Source organism: Phytophthora ramorum (genome assembly GCF_020800215.1).
Source record: "Phytophthora ramorum isolate Pr-102 chromosome Unknown Phyram_PR-102_s0017, whole genome shotgun sequence".
Lineage (NCBI taxonomy): Eukaryota > Oomycota > Peronosporomycetes > Peronosporales > Peronosporaceae > Phytophthora > Phytophthora ramorum.
In genome coordinates this window covers 727553-744404 of record NW_027150663.1, presented here as the reverse complement: position 1 = coordinate 744404, position 16852 = coordinate 727553, and the positions used below count along the sequence as shown (strand labels likewise).

General features: G+C 57.1%; 5 protein-coding genes across 5 annotated transcripts; 3 read left to right on the top strand and 2 right to left on the bottom strand.

Moving 5' to 3' along the window:
- Window positions 1-79: 79 nt before the first annotated feature.
- On the top strand, window positions 80-1032 carry KRP23_13397 (Oxidoreductase; the record flags this gene model as incomplete). Its single annotated transcript, XM_067884101.1, has 3 exons — window positions 80-411; window positions 472-633; window positions 702-1032. The coding sequence occupies 3 exons, from the start codon at window positions 80-82 to the stop codon at window positions 1030-1032; spliced, it is 825 nt and encodes a 274-aa protein (XP_067738717.1).
- Window positions 1033-1348: 316 nt separating this feature from the next.
- On the bottom strand, window positions 1349-3627 carry KRP23_13396 (Elongation factor 1-alpha; the record flags this gene model as incomplete). Its single annotated transcript, XM_067884099.1, has 3 exons — window positions 1349-2691; window positions 2758-2801; window positions 3086-3627. 3 exons carry the CDS (start codon window positions 3625-3627, stop codon window positions 1349-1351), a joined length of 1929 nt encoding a protein of 642 aa, XP_067738716.1.
- Window positions 3628-4124: 497 nt separating this feature from the next.
- On the top strand, window positions 4125-10703 carry KRP23_13395 (uncharacterized protein; the record flags this gene model as incomplete). Its single annotated transcript, XM_067884098.1, has 1 exon — window positions 4125-10703. One exon carries the CDS (start codon window positions 4125-4127, stop codon window positions 10701-10703), a length of 6579 nt encoding a protein of 2192 aa, XP_067738715.1.
- Window positions 10704-10868: 165 nt separating this feature from the next.
- Window positions 10869-12719, bottom strand: KRP23_13394 (Glycerol-3-phosphate dehydrogenase, mitochondrial; the record flags this gene model as incomplete). Its single annotated transcript, XM_067884097.1, has 1 exon — window positions 10869-12719. The coding sequence occupies one exon, from the start codon at window positions 12717-12719 to the stop codon at window positions 10869-10871; it is 1851 nt and encodes a 616-aa protein (XP_067738714.1).
- A 760-nt stretch (window positions 12720-13479) lies between these two features.
- On the top strand, window positions 13480-16313 carry KRP23_13393 (Tenascin-X; the record flags this gene model as incomplete). Its single annotated transcript, XM_067884096.1, has 12 exons — window positions 13480-13598; window positions 13665-14392; window positions 14470-14525; window positions 14595-14676; window positions 14769-14837; window positions 14906-15099; window positions 15169-15235; window positions 15297-15533; window positions 15594-15771; window positions 15848-15909; window positions 15977-16135; window positions 16192-16313. 12 exons carry the CDS (start codon window positions 13480-13482, stop codon window positions 16311-16313), a joined length of 2073 nt encoding a protein of 690 aa, XP_067738713.1.
- Between the last annotated feature and the right edge of the window lie 539 nt (window positions 16314-16852).

Below are 16852 nucleotides of genomic sequence, written 5' to 3'. Positions count from 1 at the left end.
TCAATAGCAAGTCCCTGCTCAGCTCCAGTCAGTGTACATTTCGCAGAGATGTCACAAACAGTTTTCTTCTGCGGAGACCATGGCCAAACACGCGCTGATAGTCGGCGCCTCGGCCGGCATCGGACTCGCAGTGGCGCACAAGGTGGCGCCCATGGTGGACAAGTTGACGTTGTGCTCGCGCAGGTGTCCTCCGGATCTGGTGGCGTCCATCCAGGCCCGGAACCCGAGGCTCGAGGTGGTCTACGAGCGTCTCGACGTGTCTCTATTGCACGAGGTGCGCCAGTTCACGCTTCGACACCAGGACACCACGTTCGACTGGATCGTCATCACGGCCGGCATTCTGTCGCTCAACGGACGCACCGAGACCAAGGAGGGGCTGGACGTCAAGATGAGCACGCACTACTACGGACGGTGAGGGTTGCTGAAGAAGAGACCGGACGAAGCAGCTTTTGAGACTGATTTTGTGTGCAGGTTCATGCTGGTACACGACTTGCTGGAAGGTCTCAACAGACCAGGAGTTCGGGTGCTCAATGTACTGGGCGCTGGACGTGGCGGAGCTCCTCATGTGGATGATCTGGATTTGAAGAAGACCTACTCGATCAAGCACTGTGCTGATGCTACAACGCTCTACTCGTACGTGACTGAGACTCATGAGGTTGATACCGGTAGGGAAGTGCTGGCTAACTGTTGCTTTCGTGTAGGGACTTGATGGCGCAGGCTTTGTCGGAGCACGCACCGAACGCGTCCTTCATGCACATCTACCCGGGCTTCGTCAACACGGGGCTCTTCAATCGGTTCCCGTGGTACGTGCGCCTGCCGTCCAAAGCCTTTGCAGCAGTCGCGGCGCATTCGCCAGAGAGGTGTGCGGAGTACATGGTGGCCACACTGACGAAGCCCGAGTTTGCCGCGGGATGGAAGCTGCTGGGCGAACGCGGCGAGGTCTTGCCCAAGACCAAATACCACTCGGACGAGCTCAAGCACAAGGTGTGGAAACACACGCTGCAGACCATCGACACAGTGATGGAGCCGTGAGGTCTTTTATTGTTGCGCTACAAGACGTGATGTCCGACATGAGTAAGTAAATGCACAAGAATACACGTTGATACTCCACATGAAAACATCTCTTTAAATTCCTAAGAAATTGGTCACAACTAAAACCAGATTTAGGAAAAAGAGCAAGGAAGCCTTTCTATTTTTCTGTGGTTATTCAAACTGCTAGAAGCTGCCACTGCTCAATACAAAGTGCACCAAACAGCAACAGCCAACGGAGAGAAGAATGAATGGGAAAAATCAGCGCCGACCCGCGAGCGAATCGTCGACACAATCACCTTGGCGACTTGTCGGTTGCTTATTTCTTCTTGGCAGCGCCCTTGGCGGTGTGGTCCTTCTTGTTCACCGACTTGATGACACCGACGGCAACCGTCTGGCGCATGTCACGCACGGCGAAACGACCCAGAGGCGGGTACTGCGAGAACGACTCCACGGTCATGGGCTTCGAGGGCTCGAGGATGACCATGCAGGCATCGCCCGACTTGACGAACTTGGGGGCCGTCTCGAGCACCTTGCCCGAACGACGGTCCATCTTCTCCGTGATCTCTTTGAACTTGCAGGCAACGTGGGCCGTGTGGCAGTCCAGCACCGGCGAGTAGCCGTTGCCGATCTGGCCGGGGTGGTTCAGCACGATCACCTGGGCGGTGAAGTCCTGCGTGCCCTTGGCCGGGTCGTTCTTCGAGTCCGAAGCGACGAAGCCGCGACGCAGCTCCTTCACCGACACGTTCTTGACGTTGAAGCCGACGTTGTCACCAGGGACAGCCTCCGGCAGAGACTCGTGGTGCATCTCAACGGACTTGACTTCCGTCGACAGACCCACGGGGCCGAACGTGGCGACCATGCCAGGCTTGATGACACCGGTCTCCACACGGCCGACCGGTACCGTGCCGATACCGCCGATCTTGTACACGTCCTGAAGGGGCAGACGCAGAGGCTTGTCCGACGGACGCTTGGGGGCGTTCAGCGTGTCGAGAGCCTCAAGGAGGTACGGTCCCTTGTACCACGGCATGTTGCCCGACTTCTCGATCATGTTGTCACCCTCCCAGCCCGAAATGGGCACGAACGGGATCTTGGCGGGTTTGTAGCCCACCTTCTTCAGGTACGTGGTGACCTCGTTCTTGATCTCCTCGTAACGGGCCTGGCCGTACATGACGGACGAGTCGTCCATCTTGTTGATGGCCACGATCATCTGCTTCACGCCGAGCGTGAAGGCAAGCAGAGCGTGCTCGCGCGTCTGGCCCTCCTTGGAGATACCAGCCTCGAACTCGCCCACACCCGAGGCGACGACCAGAATGGCGCAGTCAGCCTGCGAGGTGCCCGTAATCATGTTCTTGATGAAGTCACGGTGGCCAGGGGCGTCAATGACCGTGAAGAAGTACTTGGGGGACTCGAACTTCCACAGGGCAATGTCGATCGTGATACCACGCTCGCGCTCGGCCTTCAGGTTGTCCAGCACCCACGCGTACTTGAACGAGGTCTTGCCGAGCTCGGCAGCCTCCTTCTCGAACTTCTCGATGGTACGCTTGTCAATGCCACCGCACTTGTAGATCAGGTGACCCGTGGTGGTCGACTTGCCGGCGTCGACGTGGCCGATCACGACCAGCGAGATGTGAACCTTTTCCTTGCCCATGGTTGAGTTATCTGGAGGGGGGAAACGGGTACAGTCAGCGGCCTGTTGTCTATCATTTACTCTTATTCTCAGCGTACCTTCTTCTCCGCAGAATGGATAATGAGCGCGAGGAGGAGCCCCCCTTGGGTGCGTTTTCGATACAAATGGATGGCGCAGAGACGTTTTGACATATTACATAAGTACGCCGAGGTTGTTCACTTTTCAACCAATGGAAAGTGCGTCATGACGCATTATTTGTATGTATTTACAGATGATAAAACCCTTATGCGGTTTGTATGCAGAACACAGGGCAGAATATAGCCTGCCCACTTCAAGTTGCCTTTGCTGCCACCGCATCAAGAGTAATAACAAGTCTCTATAAGCATTAATCCGTTCTCGTTTCTCTGTTATTCTGCTGCTGCGGACTCGTCCGACGCTGCCACGAAGAGCTTCAAGCTGCCGCCGAAGCACTCGTCGCTGCCGACTGTCAGCGCGATCTCGAACATGGGTGTAGAGCTGCACGAGGCGTCGGCGAACAGCTTGAACGTCGGCGCAGTGACGTGGCTCCAGTCCACCTGGAAGCTGGTGCCTGCGTCGATAGTGGCGTGGCACTCGCTGTCGATGCGGTAGGCGGCGACTCCCTCCAGTGCGTCGCAGTTGGAGTCCGGACGGTGCAGCTCCACCAGCGCGTACCGAGCGTCGCCAAAGGCTGCGGCTGCAAACGTACGAGGGTCACTGGTGCAGGCTCCCGAGGCGTAGAGAGCCAGCTCCTCCGCCTCGAGCGAGCAGTTGGTGGCGGGGGTGACGCTGCCACAGTCAGTTGTGGGGGTGAAGACGACTTGGAGCGGGGTGCCGGTGCACGAGTCCTCGTCGAAGACTTGGACCGCAGTCATGTTCGTGGCCGACGCTGAGCCCAGCAGGAGCAGAGCGGTGAGGGCGCTGAGAGCACTCGATCGGCAGAACTGCATCTTGGAACGGGGTCTTGGCACTTGAGGCTTAGAGGCAAGTTGGAGTCTGCGCGATAGACGGAGACGCAGCTTTCTTGACTCTGAGGGCAGACACGAGGACGAGATCCGAGCTCACCCCACACTTCCTCTTTAGCGTCTTGATGTGCACGTCGGCTATTCCTGGGGGGTGAAAGTCCGGCCCCTGTCTGTAGTGAATTTAGTCTCCACCATCCCATTCGGCATGCGATTGTGCGTGTGGCCATCCAGGATCGGCATTTCTCTGGCAAGTTGATCTCATCCAACGCGGCTTCGTGTCTTGGTATGACAGCGTGATCGAGCGTGTATGTCATGCGTGTACGCATCTCATTGCAGCCTCACGTACATTTCCCACCGAAGAGATGATGATGAATTTCCTAAAGCGGCCTGCAGTCCACTGAGTGTTTTTGAAGGATCACTGATGACCAGCCACCGGTCGGATCGGCATTTTAAGCAAGCGGCTCTTAGATCGTTGCAGCTTAATGGACGACCCCATTGATGACGAAGGCGACATCGAGCTGGCGGAGGAAGGCGATGAAGTTCGAGACGAGGACAACGAAGCAAACGAAGATCAAACTGACGCGGACGAAGATCGTGAATCATCCGACGACGGGGAGTACGAGATCGACTTGGGCGGAGGAGACGACGTCGATGAGGAGCCACCCGACGGTGCTCTGGACGAGCAGGTCGAGGAACATACAGAACTGCAGCAAAAGCTCACGGAGCATCTACTGAGTCAGAATAATCGAGTGGTTGAGTGCGAACAGCGAGTGCAGATTGCTATTAGGCAACGTCAGCAGGTTCTTGCCAAGAACGAGCAGTTGATGGCAGAAAACAAACGGGAGCGGGACAATCTGCAGCGTGAACGGGAGGAGCGTGCAGAAGAACGGCAATGGATTGCAGAGCTCTGGCCCGACAGCGTGCCGCTTCCAACTCTCTTAGTGTCGGTGAGGAAGGCTCTCGGCAAGTCGATCGTAGCTACTTCGGAACCGGTGATGCTTGTGAAAGACCTGCCCGATGACCAGCAGCGCAGACGACTCGAAGCTCTGATGACTCGACGAGTAGAACGAGAGCGTGTACGCCAAAAGCTTACAGAGATTTCGCACTGGAAGCTCGTGGTGCCTGAAAATCCAGAGGATGGCGACGGTCAGGTGCCTTACTACACGAACACGCACACGGGTGTAAGTGTGTGGGATGCCCCGGTTGCGATGCTGTTCGAAGCACCACCCGACTGGGATATGGAGACCATGGACTGGAAAGACAGCTACGGACTCGAGCATTTCTACCCGGAGGCTATGGAGAAAGCCGCCCGACCGATGTCTGACGATGAAAACGACGAGGACAGCACGGATAGTGACGATGAACGCGAAGTACGAGATGCCACTACTACTGAAGCACAGGAAGAAGAGGAGGAGGAAGACGAAGACGACGATGCACCTATGGATCCGATGCCAGCACGTGAGCAGTTCGAAGAGGAGTTGAAGCGATACGAGCAGTTGAAAGCGGAGATGCAGCAAAGTGCCGCTAAGCAGCGATCGTTCGCAATGGAGGTGTTAAATGCCACACGCGAGCTCTTCGAACGGGAACAGGAACAGTTAAACGAGGAAGATGCCGCTGTGATCGCTGTCGAGCACAAGCGACGAATCGCCGAGCGGGAGGAGCAGGCAGCCGCAAAAGCCAAAGCGGAGGCTGAGCAACGCAAGGCGCATCAGGCTGCTACGGGTAAAGCTACCGTGGTGCCAGTGTTTGCACGCGACTCGGTAGCCAAGAAGGGTCTCACCCTCGCGGCAGACGATCACGCGTTTGAACAAGAGCTTCGCGCCTTTGCAGTCACCCAGCGGGTTGATCGTCTGTATCTGTCCATTCCATTGACACGAGACCCGCGTGTCCGGGAACGCCATCAACTAGAGCCCGAATTCGTGCACATGAAGCACGTGGAGTCACGCGTCTTAGACGCGGAGAAGCTTGAGTTCGACCTGCTAGAGAAGAGCGCTCTACGCCATGAAGAAGCGGCTTCAAAGGCCACCGAACTGCGGGAGCTGTGCGGCCAGATTCGCGAGCAGCAGCGTATTGTCGAGGAAGAACTTGTCACGGTGGAGGCTTCAATTGCTCGACTGGAGACGGCAGCTGTGCCGCCCCCGGAACAACCACGACCCACTGACGAAGAGCTTGAGCGATCCGGTGCACGGTTTCTGACGGTAGAACCTCTTTCTGAAGACGAAGAAGAAGACGCTGAAGAGGTTGATAACAACGAAGACGACGCGGCACCAGTAACGGAGGACGCCGAAGGAGCACAAACTCCAGCTGAAAGCGTATCGACACCTGATCATCCAGTTGTCTCTACTATCGCAGCACCAGAACCGTCGACTGCTGCTCCTGTCGCTGCTAGAATTGCTGCAGTTCCGTCCGTCCAAGTCGACGATACCCGCATGAAAATGGACGAGTCGGAGCTGCGTGAGCTCAAGGTCTTCACAGACGCCGAACTAGCTTGGCGACAATGGGAGAAGGCTGAAAAGACTCGGTGCAGGAAGCTCAACAAGCTATCGGATCGACAGTCGCTGCTGGCAACGTCACGCAAGCAGCTTGCGGTGGACTTGGCGCTCTACGAAGACGCAGACGCCCCGTTCTTTGAGCGCCTGCGAGACTTGGAGAAGGAAACAAACACGAGGATGTGGGAACTGCAAGCGCAAACGCAAGTGGAACGAGCACGCTTTGTGGTGGAGCGTGCAGCGCGTGAGGAGTCTGTATTCCAGATGCAGGACCGAGTGAAGGAGCTCCAACAGCAGCTCGAAGATGCGCACGCTTTGCCATTGCAAGCCACTCATCCGCTGGAGCGTATCGAACTCGAGGCTCAATCCGAGACACTAGTTGCGTCGCTCCAAACGCAAGAAGCAGAGCTGCAAGCTCGATACGCAAAGGAAGAGGAGGCAAAGGCGCTTCTGGTGTCGCTTGAGCTCCGGTCTTGCGAATACGCGGATGCAAAACTGCAGGAGGAGACCAAGTTGTTCGCTGAAAAGCAGGCGCTCTGGGACCTCAACTTCACGCTTGTGGATGAGCTGCAGAGCTGTCGTCAGACGATTGAGCGGCTTTACCTGCTCATGCAGCAAGGGAATGATGTCGAACTTGAGCCGAAGCTGGAGAGGGACCACAGTCTTGAAATGGGAGACGAAAGCCAAGCTGCAGTGGAAGGTGACGACGATGTGGACGAAGACGTCGAGCCTTCCCCAGAGCTATACGAAGAAAATGCTCGCGTGTTCGAGACCAAGCTTCAGTACTTGCAACAAGTGCGGCGGTTCTTGCTCATGTGCTACGACCGCGAAGATCGGTGGCGCGCTCTAGCCGCCAGTACTTTCATCAAGGACACGACTTCAGACGAATGGATGACGAGCATGCAGCTCTCGCGACAGGAGGACACATTAGTCCTTCTACAGACCCAGCATGAGGAGCAGCAGCAAGTACTGCAACACCAAGTTAAGCTCTTGACCAAAGTCAGGGCTACTTTGCAAGCACAAGTTGAAGACTCGAATGGGAAAATGCACCGGTTGCAGAGTGACTACCAAGCAGCGAGCGAAAGAGTCCGTCTGCAGACCCGAGAGGTCATTAGCGCTCTTCGCAACGAGACTGAAGAGCACCAGACTGTCCTTGCGAAGGAGAAGCTTCGATTTCGTTCAGATCGGGAGCAACTAATTCGTGAACACGATCGTATACGGGGGGAACTTGAGAAGCGTCTCGAGCAGCTGGACGAACGACTTGATAAGCAGACACACTGGCTGACGGCGGCCAAACGAGAACTGCAAGCGCAGCGAGTTGCCAACGAAGAGCTGCTGAAGGCGTACCAGTCGCTCGAAAAGCGCCGAGCCGCTGAGGTCAACGACATGCGCTTCCGCATATCCGCGCAGATCAAGAAGATCAACAACATTGAGATGTGGAACCTCTCGCTGAAGATTTCGGCTAAGGAGGCCCACACGGATTTCCTCAAGATGCAGAAGGATATGGCAAAGCAGCAGCAGCAGCACAAGCAGCTGCAGCGTGCTTTGCGTCTTGTCAATTGGCGCCACCGCGTGACGGCGCAGACTATTCTCACGGATGTCAACTTGCTGTTCAGTTTTTTTGTCGATGGCATCTCGATTCTTGCTGGAGCCACACGAGAAATCAACGATACACTCCGTGAAAATGCGGGCATCGAAGTACTGGCCGCGCTCGCTCGCCACTCGAAGCAGCAGGGAGTGCGAGCCAGTTGTGCTCGTGCCCTCGGTCAGTTGTCCTGGAATGCCAACGTCACTGAGAGATCACTGGGATGGAAAGCGAAGCAGAAATGGTTCCAGTGGATGAAGACGCAGTCCAATTCCGTGCTGGAAACGTTGTCCGCGTCGAATACACCGTTTGATGCTGTTGCCGAGGAGGAGAGCAGCGAAATGAACTGGTTAGCTGACCCAAGCGTACCCATCGATGACATCTCCGGAGAGAGTGACCATGAGTTGAGCTCCAAGGACAAGGCTAAGAAGCTCTTGTTCACTCAAACGTGGCAGCAATTCGATGACCGAGTATTTCCTGATACCAATATGGCCAACCAGCAGTACATGGGGCTCTCGTCCAACGTCCTGCAAACCATTTTGGATCTGTGCGGGTCACCTGAGACTGATACACTGGTAAAGCGCAACGCCTTGCACTCGCTTGCTTTAATCGTGCGAAGCTCACGGAATACGTCAGTCATCGGCCGAATGGATGGAAGTATCGAGCTGCTTGTCAGCCTCTTGGAACCGATTTCAAGTGTAAGCTGCGACGAAGATCCGCAGGTTACCCGCCACGCCGTCCAGGCCCTCGCGAATTTGGCCTTTCGAAACGCCTTCAACCAGCAGGCCATACACACACAAGGTGGTATTCCTCTGCTGCTTCGCCTGTGTGATAAAGCTGTCAGCTCGAGTGACGCTCTTGATGCGGATGTGGACTTGACGTTGGCGACTACGCAGACGCTTTCCCACCTCTCCCATGACCACGTACTGTCCTGCCAAGCGATTGTTGAAGCTGGCGGTGTCTCCATCCTTACGAGACTCTGTAACTCGCCAAGAATCCACGATGCCATCGACCTGGATGTCTACGAACTCATACAGACGTACGCGTCGCAAGTGATTGCCAACGTGGTCACTCTGCTAGACAAGGAGGACAGCGAAAGTGACCATCGCTCGTACCACGTTGCCGACTTCATTCTCAAAGAGAAAACAATACCCTCCGGATACTCGAGTGGAGTTGGCTCTGCTAGCAAAGAACTCGAACATGACAACCAGCAGCAACACACTGACGAGCAAAATCCCCAGCAGCCTTCGAAGTACGCTGGTGTCGCTACCTTTGTGCTGATGTGCGCATCTTGCACTCGCAACGTAGCGTTTCATGGAGCGATCGTGCTCGGCAGCATCGCGCAGCACGATACCATTCGGGCGGCGATAGGAGCAGCCAGCGGAATGGATGCGCTCTTTTTGCTGGCAGCCCGCACCGAAGACTTGGCACTGGTAGCCCAGGCCACATGGGCTTTGGCGAACCTCACGTGGAATCGGGACAATCAGTACCGCGTTGCGCGCTACATCGACCACCTCTATCTGCTGTGCACGTTGGGCTTTAGCGACACGGCCAACGTCTCTTTCAACCAACTGGAAACTAATCAGCAGCACGAAGACGATGAGATGCAGCAAGAGGACCCAGCTGCTAAACTGCAACGCAAGCAGCAAGATGAGCAACTCGCGCGACAAATTCGTGAGCACGGATTGTGCATCCTGGCGAACTCGCTGTTCTACAATGATGCCAACCGCGAGCTAGTGGCAGCACATGTCGACTGGATGCAGCTACTAGCTCGCAACGCTCTCGATGCCGATGGCGCCACGTTGGAACATTCTGCTCGTGCTCTGTGCTCCCTTTCGTACAGCGACGCCATCGCTCTGCGCTTGGGCTCATCGATTCTTGCTGATGATCGGAGCAAAACTGGAGCTAGCAGGAATGGGAGGGGCGGGTCAGTGAGTGGGTTGCACATTTTCATTCGACTCTGCGGACGAACGGGTCGAGTCGATGTACAGCAGCATGGCCTCTTCGGTGTCATCAATATGTGTCTGCACGACGCCAACAAGACGAAGATGCTTGACATCCCGCACGGCATCGACACGCTGGTGAACCTCAGCGGACACACGAACAAAGACTTGTGTGAGCCTGCTCTTGAGGCGTTAGAGCTGTTGGCTGACCTGCGTCAGCTCAAACAAGACCACGGCATTTCGTCTGGTCAACCGCTCGAGTCCGTCGACATGAAGAAGCTGATCGCGCTGCTTTCAGACGCCACAAACCCGTCCCTCGTGGCGTCGATCAGCGACGCCATTGCTGACGAGGTCTGGAAGAGGCCAAGCGCCCAAGTCAGGCTCCGCAACGAGCACGGTCTGGAAAAGCTGCTTGAACTCTGCGCGAAGCAATCGCCTTTGTTCCCCGCTGCCACGTCCGATAGCCCGCCTGCTGCAGCTGCTGAAATCGAGCGCCGAGCGCGTATTTCTTGCTTGTGGGCGCTGCGAAACACGGTGGCGAATAATGTTCGCAACCAAGACCTGGTCGGTGCTTTGGGCGGCGTGCAGTCGCTCGTCAGCGTATATGATCGGGAACGACAGAACGAAGAGGTGGTGGAGGCTCTGCTCGCAGCTCTCGTCGCTGTGACCATGAAGCACCCTCGGAATAGTCAACAGCTTGTGCAGTTCGGACTCGACATGCTCATCGCCCTGGCAGATGGAACGGAAGACTGCGGCGACAGACTCGAAGAAGATCGACGCACGCGAGACCAGCAGCGTGGAGTGATTCTACCGCCGTTGGCTTCTGCGGGTCGAACGACAGGGGCTTCTCCTTCGAAGCAGGAGGCCATCAAGTTCTCCGTCCAGAGCGGCGAGAAACAACTTGAAAACACAGCACTCGCCCGAGAGCTCCTGCACTTGGTGGCGCCATACAACACTAGCGACGCCACTCCAGCACCAGACGCAAAAGTGCGAAGGATGCAGCAACTGCATTCTTCATCTGCTTCACCTGTGCGCAGGCGCTAGTGGTCTGTACCAGTGCGTGCTAAATAATCGGACCATTGCCACACTCGAGGAAGGATGATCTACACGTCGTGTTACGCACATTGATACTGCTTATTGCTGCTGGTTTTCCTCGACAACAGACCAACGTCGTACCCGTAGCAATGCTGTGGCTGCGACCAAGAATACTTAGTTGTGCATGGTCTCCAGGTACTCCTTGCACTCCGCGATCTCCTGCTCCCGGCGGGCCTTCGACCAGCCGAGCAGCTCGCCCATCATGTGCACCACGCGCGGAGCCATCTCCATGCCCACGCCGCTGTCGATGAAGGCCAGACGCATGCGGCGGCCCAGGATGTCGGTCGCCTTCAGGGCGTACTCCTGACGGACAGCGAACACGACCTCAGCCTCCAGGTACGGGTACTTGGGGTGCAGACGGCGCGGGTGGTCGCTGCGCTTGCGGTCCAGGAAGCCGTTCTGCTCGAGCTCCGCAACCTGCAGAGCGCGCGTGCCGTAGTTGCGCATCAGGTGCTCCGCGACGTCCTTGTCCAGGTTAAAGTTCTCGCGCAGGGTGATGGTGATCTTGTCGAACTTCTTGTTGCACACCTCTCCAATGCGGTCGGCACCGATGATGCCCACGTCCCTCGTCTTGCAAGGCGACGCCTTGGTCTTGATCTCGGGCACCGTCTCCACCAGCTTGTCGATCGCGTCCTGCGCCATGCGGCGGTACGTGGTCCACTTGCCTCCGGCGATCGTCACCATGTTCGAGTCGGACACCTCCACGACGTGCTCGCGCGAGATCTTGGCCGTCGAGCCATCGGCGTGGCGCGGGTCCTTCACGAGCGGGCGGATGCCCGACCACGCCGACTTGACGTCGTTGCGCGTCACGTCCTTGGCCAGGTAGCGGTTGGCCTCGTCGATGATGAAGTCCACCTCCTCCTTCGTGGGGGACGGCAGCATGGTGATCTCGGACTGCGAGTCCGTCGTGCCGGCGAGCGTTCCGTTCTCCCAGGGCAGGAAGAAGAGCACGCGGCCGTCGCTCGTCTTGGGGACAATGAGGCCCATGCGGTTGGGGCTGAAGTGGTCGGGCAGCACCGTGTGCACGCCAGCGGCAGGCACGCAGATCTTTTCCTTCTTGGGGTCGTCCATCTGGCGCATCGAGTCCGTGAAGGGGCCCGTGGCGTTCACGACGGCGTGCGCCTTGACGTCCCACTCGTCCCCCGTGAGCGAGTCCTGGACGCGGGCGCCGCGCACCTTGCCCTCGTCGTCCTTGATCAAGCTCACCACCTTGACGTAGTTGGCCACCGTGGCGCCGTTCTGCGTGGCCGTGAGCGCGATGGACACGTTCATGCGCGTGTCGTTCATCTGCCCGTCGTAGTACACGATGGCGCCCTTGAGGCCTTCCTTGCGCAGCATGGGGAACTGGAACATGGCCTCCTCGGCGTTGATGTAGTAGCTTCCAGGCACGAAGCGCTTGCCACCGGCGACCACGTCGTAGGCCTTGGCGCCCACCCACATGTACGGCACCTCCCACCACTTGTAGATGGGGATCATGATAGGCAGCGGCCGGTTCATGTAGGGCGCGGCCGAGAGGAAGAACGACCGCTCCTCGAGCGCCTCGTTCACGAGCTTGAAGGCCGAGTAGTCGAGCTTCAGGAATGCCGTCTCCAGGTAGCGGATGCCGCCGTGGATGAGCTTCGTGGAGCGGCCCGACGTGCCTGACGCGAAGTCGCTGCCCTCCACGACGGCCGTGTTGAGTCCGCGCGTGGCCGCGTCCAGCGCGCAGCCGGACCCCGTGGCGCCGCCACCAATCACCAGCACGTCGAACTGCTCCTGCTTGAGGCGCGCGAGCTGCGCGGCGCGTGTCGGCGTCTCGTACGGAATGATGGTCGATCCATCCTCGCACTGGATGGGGGCCACGAGCCGCGCCGGCTCCTTGGCCGACACGATGGCCGCGCCTGAGAGGCCGCTGACGCCAATGACGCCCGCACCCAGGCCGATGGCCACGCGCTTCGAGGCGCGACGGAACGCGAAGGACGCCATTGATGCAAGGAGTGTGTGTAAGATTCGAACGAGGCTTGCGCGCGAGACGGCGAAATGCGAAGTGAGACCGCCGGTACAATCGTGGGGTGCTTAGGGAATGCTTTTCAGCCAATCACAATGATATATCGTGCTGTTAAGCGTGCTTGGTGTGAGCAAGCAAGGTGCCGCCAGCGCGTAGACGAGCGGGGCTGATGATGCGGCGGCTTCGGCTTGTCTTGGTGATGATGGCTTTCTCGCTTGGTGTCCACACGTTCTTCTCCTGCGTGTCGAGCTCAAAGGTGTCTTCGTCGCAGCATACATTTCCCAATATAAACCGACGTTTCTGCAGTACGTTGAAGACGACTAGAACCGACACCAACAAGTCGTCCACCCGGGTGTCCACAAGAGCGGGTGACGCGCAGTTGTGGTCGATGAGTGATTGACGTTTGTTGTTGCACAAGTGTGGCGGAGGAGTGATCTGCCAGTGCTCAACGAGAGAGTCAACTTCGGTCGGTGAAGGGCGAGCACGACTGCGGTGAGCCAAAGAGGACGATGTTTGCTCCGCGCGAATCGCGTTGCAAAGCTTCGGAGATAAGTCGGCAGCCGGCTCGCGACGTCATGAGCTTAGGATCGCTCTCGGCAGCCATCGCCTGAAGGGTGAAATGAAAGCACGCTGCAACCGGGAGGACAACATTGCCGCGGATGCAGACTTTGAACGGCCCTCAGACACCGAATCGGCGCTCCAGTTACCTCAAAGCGACCATTCGCACCGCAGCTAGGGATGGCACGCTGCCGCCTGCTCCTTGTCGTGCTGTTGGCTGGCTGCTGCTTCCTGACTGCAGTGCAAGGCGCGTGTCCATCCAAGTGCAGCCGACACGGAACCTGCGGAAGCGACAACACGTGAGTTCGCATTGCATGATTCGTCTAACGTCGTCCAAATGGCTGCTGACCTCCTCGATGGTTCAGATGCACTTGCTTCCCGGGCTACACAGGCTACGACTGCAATGGCCGAGCCTGCCCCACGAGAGATCCGTGGGTCGACTTTGCAACGGACAAAGACTCTGTCCGCTCCGTGCCCCAGGAGTGCTCCAATCGAGGGCGCTGCAATCGCGGCAACGGGCGCTGCGAGTGTGACGCAGGCTTTGCGGGGGTCGCCTGTGAGCGCTTGCAGCTGTGCCGCACGAACTGCAACGGACACGGCAAGTGCACGTCCATGCGAGCGATGGCTGCGACCAAGAACGACTACAACCTCCTCTACTCGGCCACGTACGACACGCCCTGGGACGCCGACCGGATCTACGGCTGCGTGTGCGACCACGGCTACACTGGCGTGGATTGCTCCTTGCGGCAGTGTCCTTACGGCGATGACCCAATATCGACAGGCCAGGCTGACGAGGTGCAGGCTGTCTCCTGCCTCTGTAATGGCTGCACGGGGACCTTCACGCTGAGCTTTCGTGGGGAGACGACACGTCTGCTAGACGGAAGTGTCGATACCGCAGCAACGCTGGAGACCGCTCTTGAAGAACTGATAACAGTTCGTGGCGTCTCCGTCACGCTAGATGGAGGAACAACGCTGTGTGATTCCGACGGTGTGTCGGCAATGATCACTTTCACGTACGAGCATGGAGACGTACCGGCACTTATTGCTACTTCATCGCTCTCAGGAGGAACCAGTCTACTTACCGTAGAAAAAGGTGCGTTAGCGTCAAACAAATAGGTGAACGCGACCGGCTCACAGATTTGACTTCATTTTGTTGCGTGGACCTGACAGACGGAACTCGGGCCGCGTATGGATCGACTCCGTTCACAGTACGAGGAACCAAAGAGGTACGAGGATGCTATCGCTGCACTTTTTCGTGGGTGTAGGAACTAACTCAGTTTAACATCCATGAATAGTGGCTTGAGTGTTCTGGTAGAGGGAACTGCAACACTCTAATCGGACTCTGCGCGTGTGCCCCAGGCTTTGGGCCTAGCGATGGTATGTTTCTACTTGGCGGGTTACTGATACCTTGAGCTGGTTCGACAGATCACCAGGTGGAGTTTTCTACTGATGTGGCCTTGTATGAGCAGGACTGGGCGGCTCGGGCTCTATCCTTGACTGCGGATATTACAGCGGCAGTGGGTTGACTACCTGCGCTGGTACGATGAGCGAACCTCTTCCAACGTTAATTATTCCTTCGCTAACCAGACTTCGCTCCAATTGCCAGGGATTCCCGGAGCAGTAACGCGCTGCTACAGCCATGGAAGATGCCTAGGCGCGTCACTCTACCGATGCTTGTGCGACGAGGGGTACGGAGGTTATGACTGCTCACAGCCACAATGTCCTACCGGGCGGGCCTGGGTGGAGGAAGCAGTGACAAACAACGTTGCACACAACTCAATCGTTCAGTGCTCAAATGCGGTACGCGCTCTTTCAGACTTTGCAGCACGTAGGAAAACGCTTGACCCGCTTGCGACTGCGTTTTGTCAGGGTCTCTGTAATAGTGCAGGTACTTGCAGATGCCTTCCTGGCTTCGAAGGAGCAGCATGCAACCGAAGTAGGTCACACTTCTGTGTCGTATCTCACTGTATCGCACTCCATCTAACGCGTGTGTAAAGTGTCGTGTCCAACCAGTAACGGGGCCGTGTGCAACAACCGAGGGACTTGCCGGACACTTCGAGAGCTGGCAGCTCTCACCCCAACGACCTCGTACACCACCGCTGGTTTCGTCTACGGATCGGACCCAAACGCATTGGCAACGTGGGATGCTGACATGGTCCAAGGCTGCTACTGCGACAAGGTTCCGCTCGACCGTGGGAAGAGCGTGCGCTACTCAGGATACAGCTGCGCCAAAAGTACGTGATCCTTGCTACTCACCCTTGTATAAGCTAGCGACTGACCTATTGGATGCTTAGCCCCATGCCCGAGCGGTGATGATCCCTGGACAACTAGCCAAGCAGACGAAGTGCAAACCGTGAGCTGTTCGGCCGACGGGGGGACCTTCACACTATCGTTCCGTGGGGAAACGACACTTCCTATACCATTTTCAGCGCCGACTGCTGCAGTGAAGTCTGGTCTCGAGCGTCTTCTCACGTTAGCCCACTTGCCCTGATGCAGCGAAACGAAGTCGACGACAGCTGATCACCTTTTTGTGTACATGATTTCGTAGGATCACAAGTGTCAGCGTCGCCTATTCGACTGGAACTGCTGCGTGTGGGAGCGCTGGCAATGGTACAGTACTCGTTGCAAGTCGTTCGGACGCAGCTCGGATTAAACCTTGTTGTTACTGTCCATGCAGACATTGCTGTCACGTTCCACTCTCCGTCGGGAGACCTGCCGCTACTCAGTATTTCCGCCTCATCATTGACGCATTCCACTGCAGCAGTGGCGACAAGCATCGTCCAGACCACGCAAGGCACCAAAGAGGACGTCGTTTGCAACAACCGTGGGCGTTGTGGTGCGTTGTGTGCATCGGAGGGTTCCAAGCGGTAAAATCTGACTTTTTGCTCGCAGACGAAGACACGGGCACGTGTGTTTGCTCCTTGTACCATGCCAGCGGCAATGCTCGCGGAGGCTTTGGCGCGCTGGACGATTGTGGCGCGGTGGACGCCTTCATGACCCACGGAGAGCTGTAAACTTTCAAATTCATTGGCGAGAGGCGGGTGCTGCCGCGAATTTATCACTGGCTATGAAAACGCCACGGCTGACAGCACGCTGCCGTCCACGCTGCGCAAGATGCCGTACAAAACCCAAGATCGGCTCCCCTCCACAGTGGAGTCCACTCCTCCGTCTGCGTCCTCCGTCACCTCTGAATCCACGCCCACCTCCACGTCAGCGTTGCCAACGAATGAATACGCAGCCTCGACAAGGAGCGCGGATATTTCAGCGTAGCACATGTGGACACCACCACCACTACACTAACACCGCTCACTAGAGAAGTGATTTCGGGTTGATCCACTGCCCGCTTTTTTTCTCCGAAGCTCGATTTTGAGTTGTTTCAATGTCGTGACGAGCGCTGGATGCGTTAGAGCGTAAACTGCAAAACGCAGAGTGCGTTGGCTAGCATTGTAGCTGGAAGCACAGAGGCTCCTTTTTGTTGGGTTTTGCCAACTCGTGGTTTTTGGGTCGTGACCATTCCAAAATTTGATCATTTGCGATTTGGGAGCCAAACGTG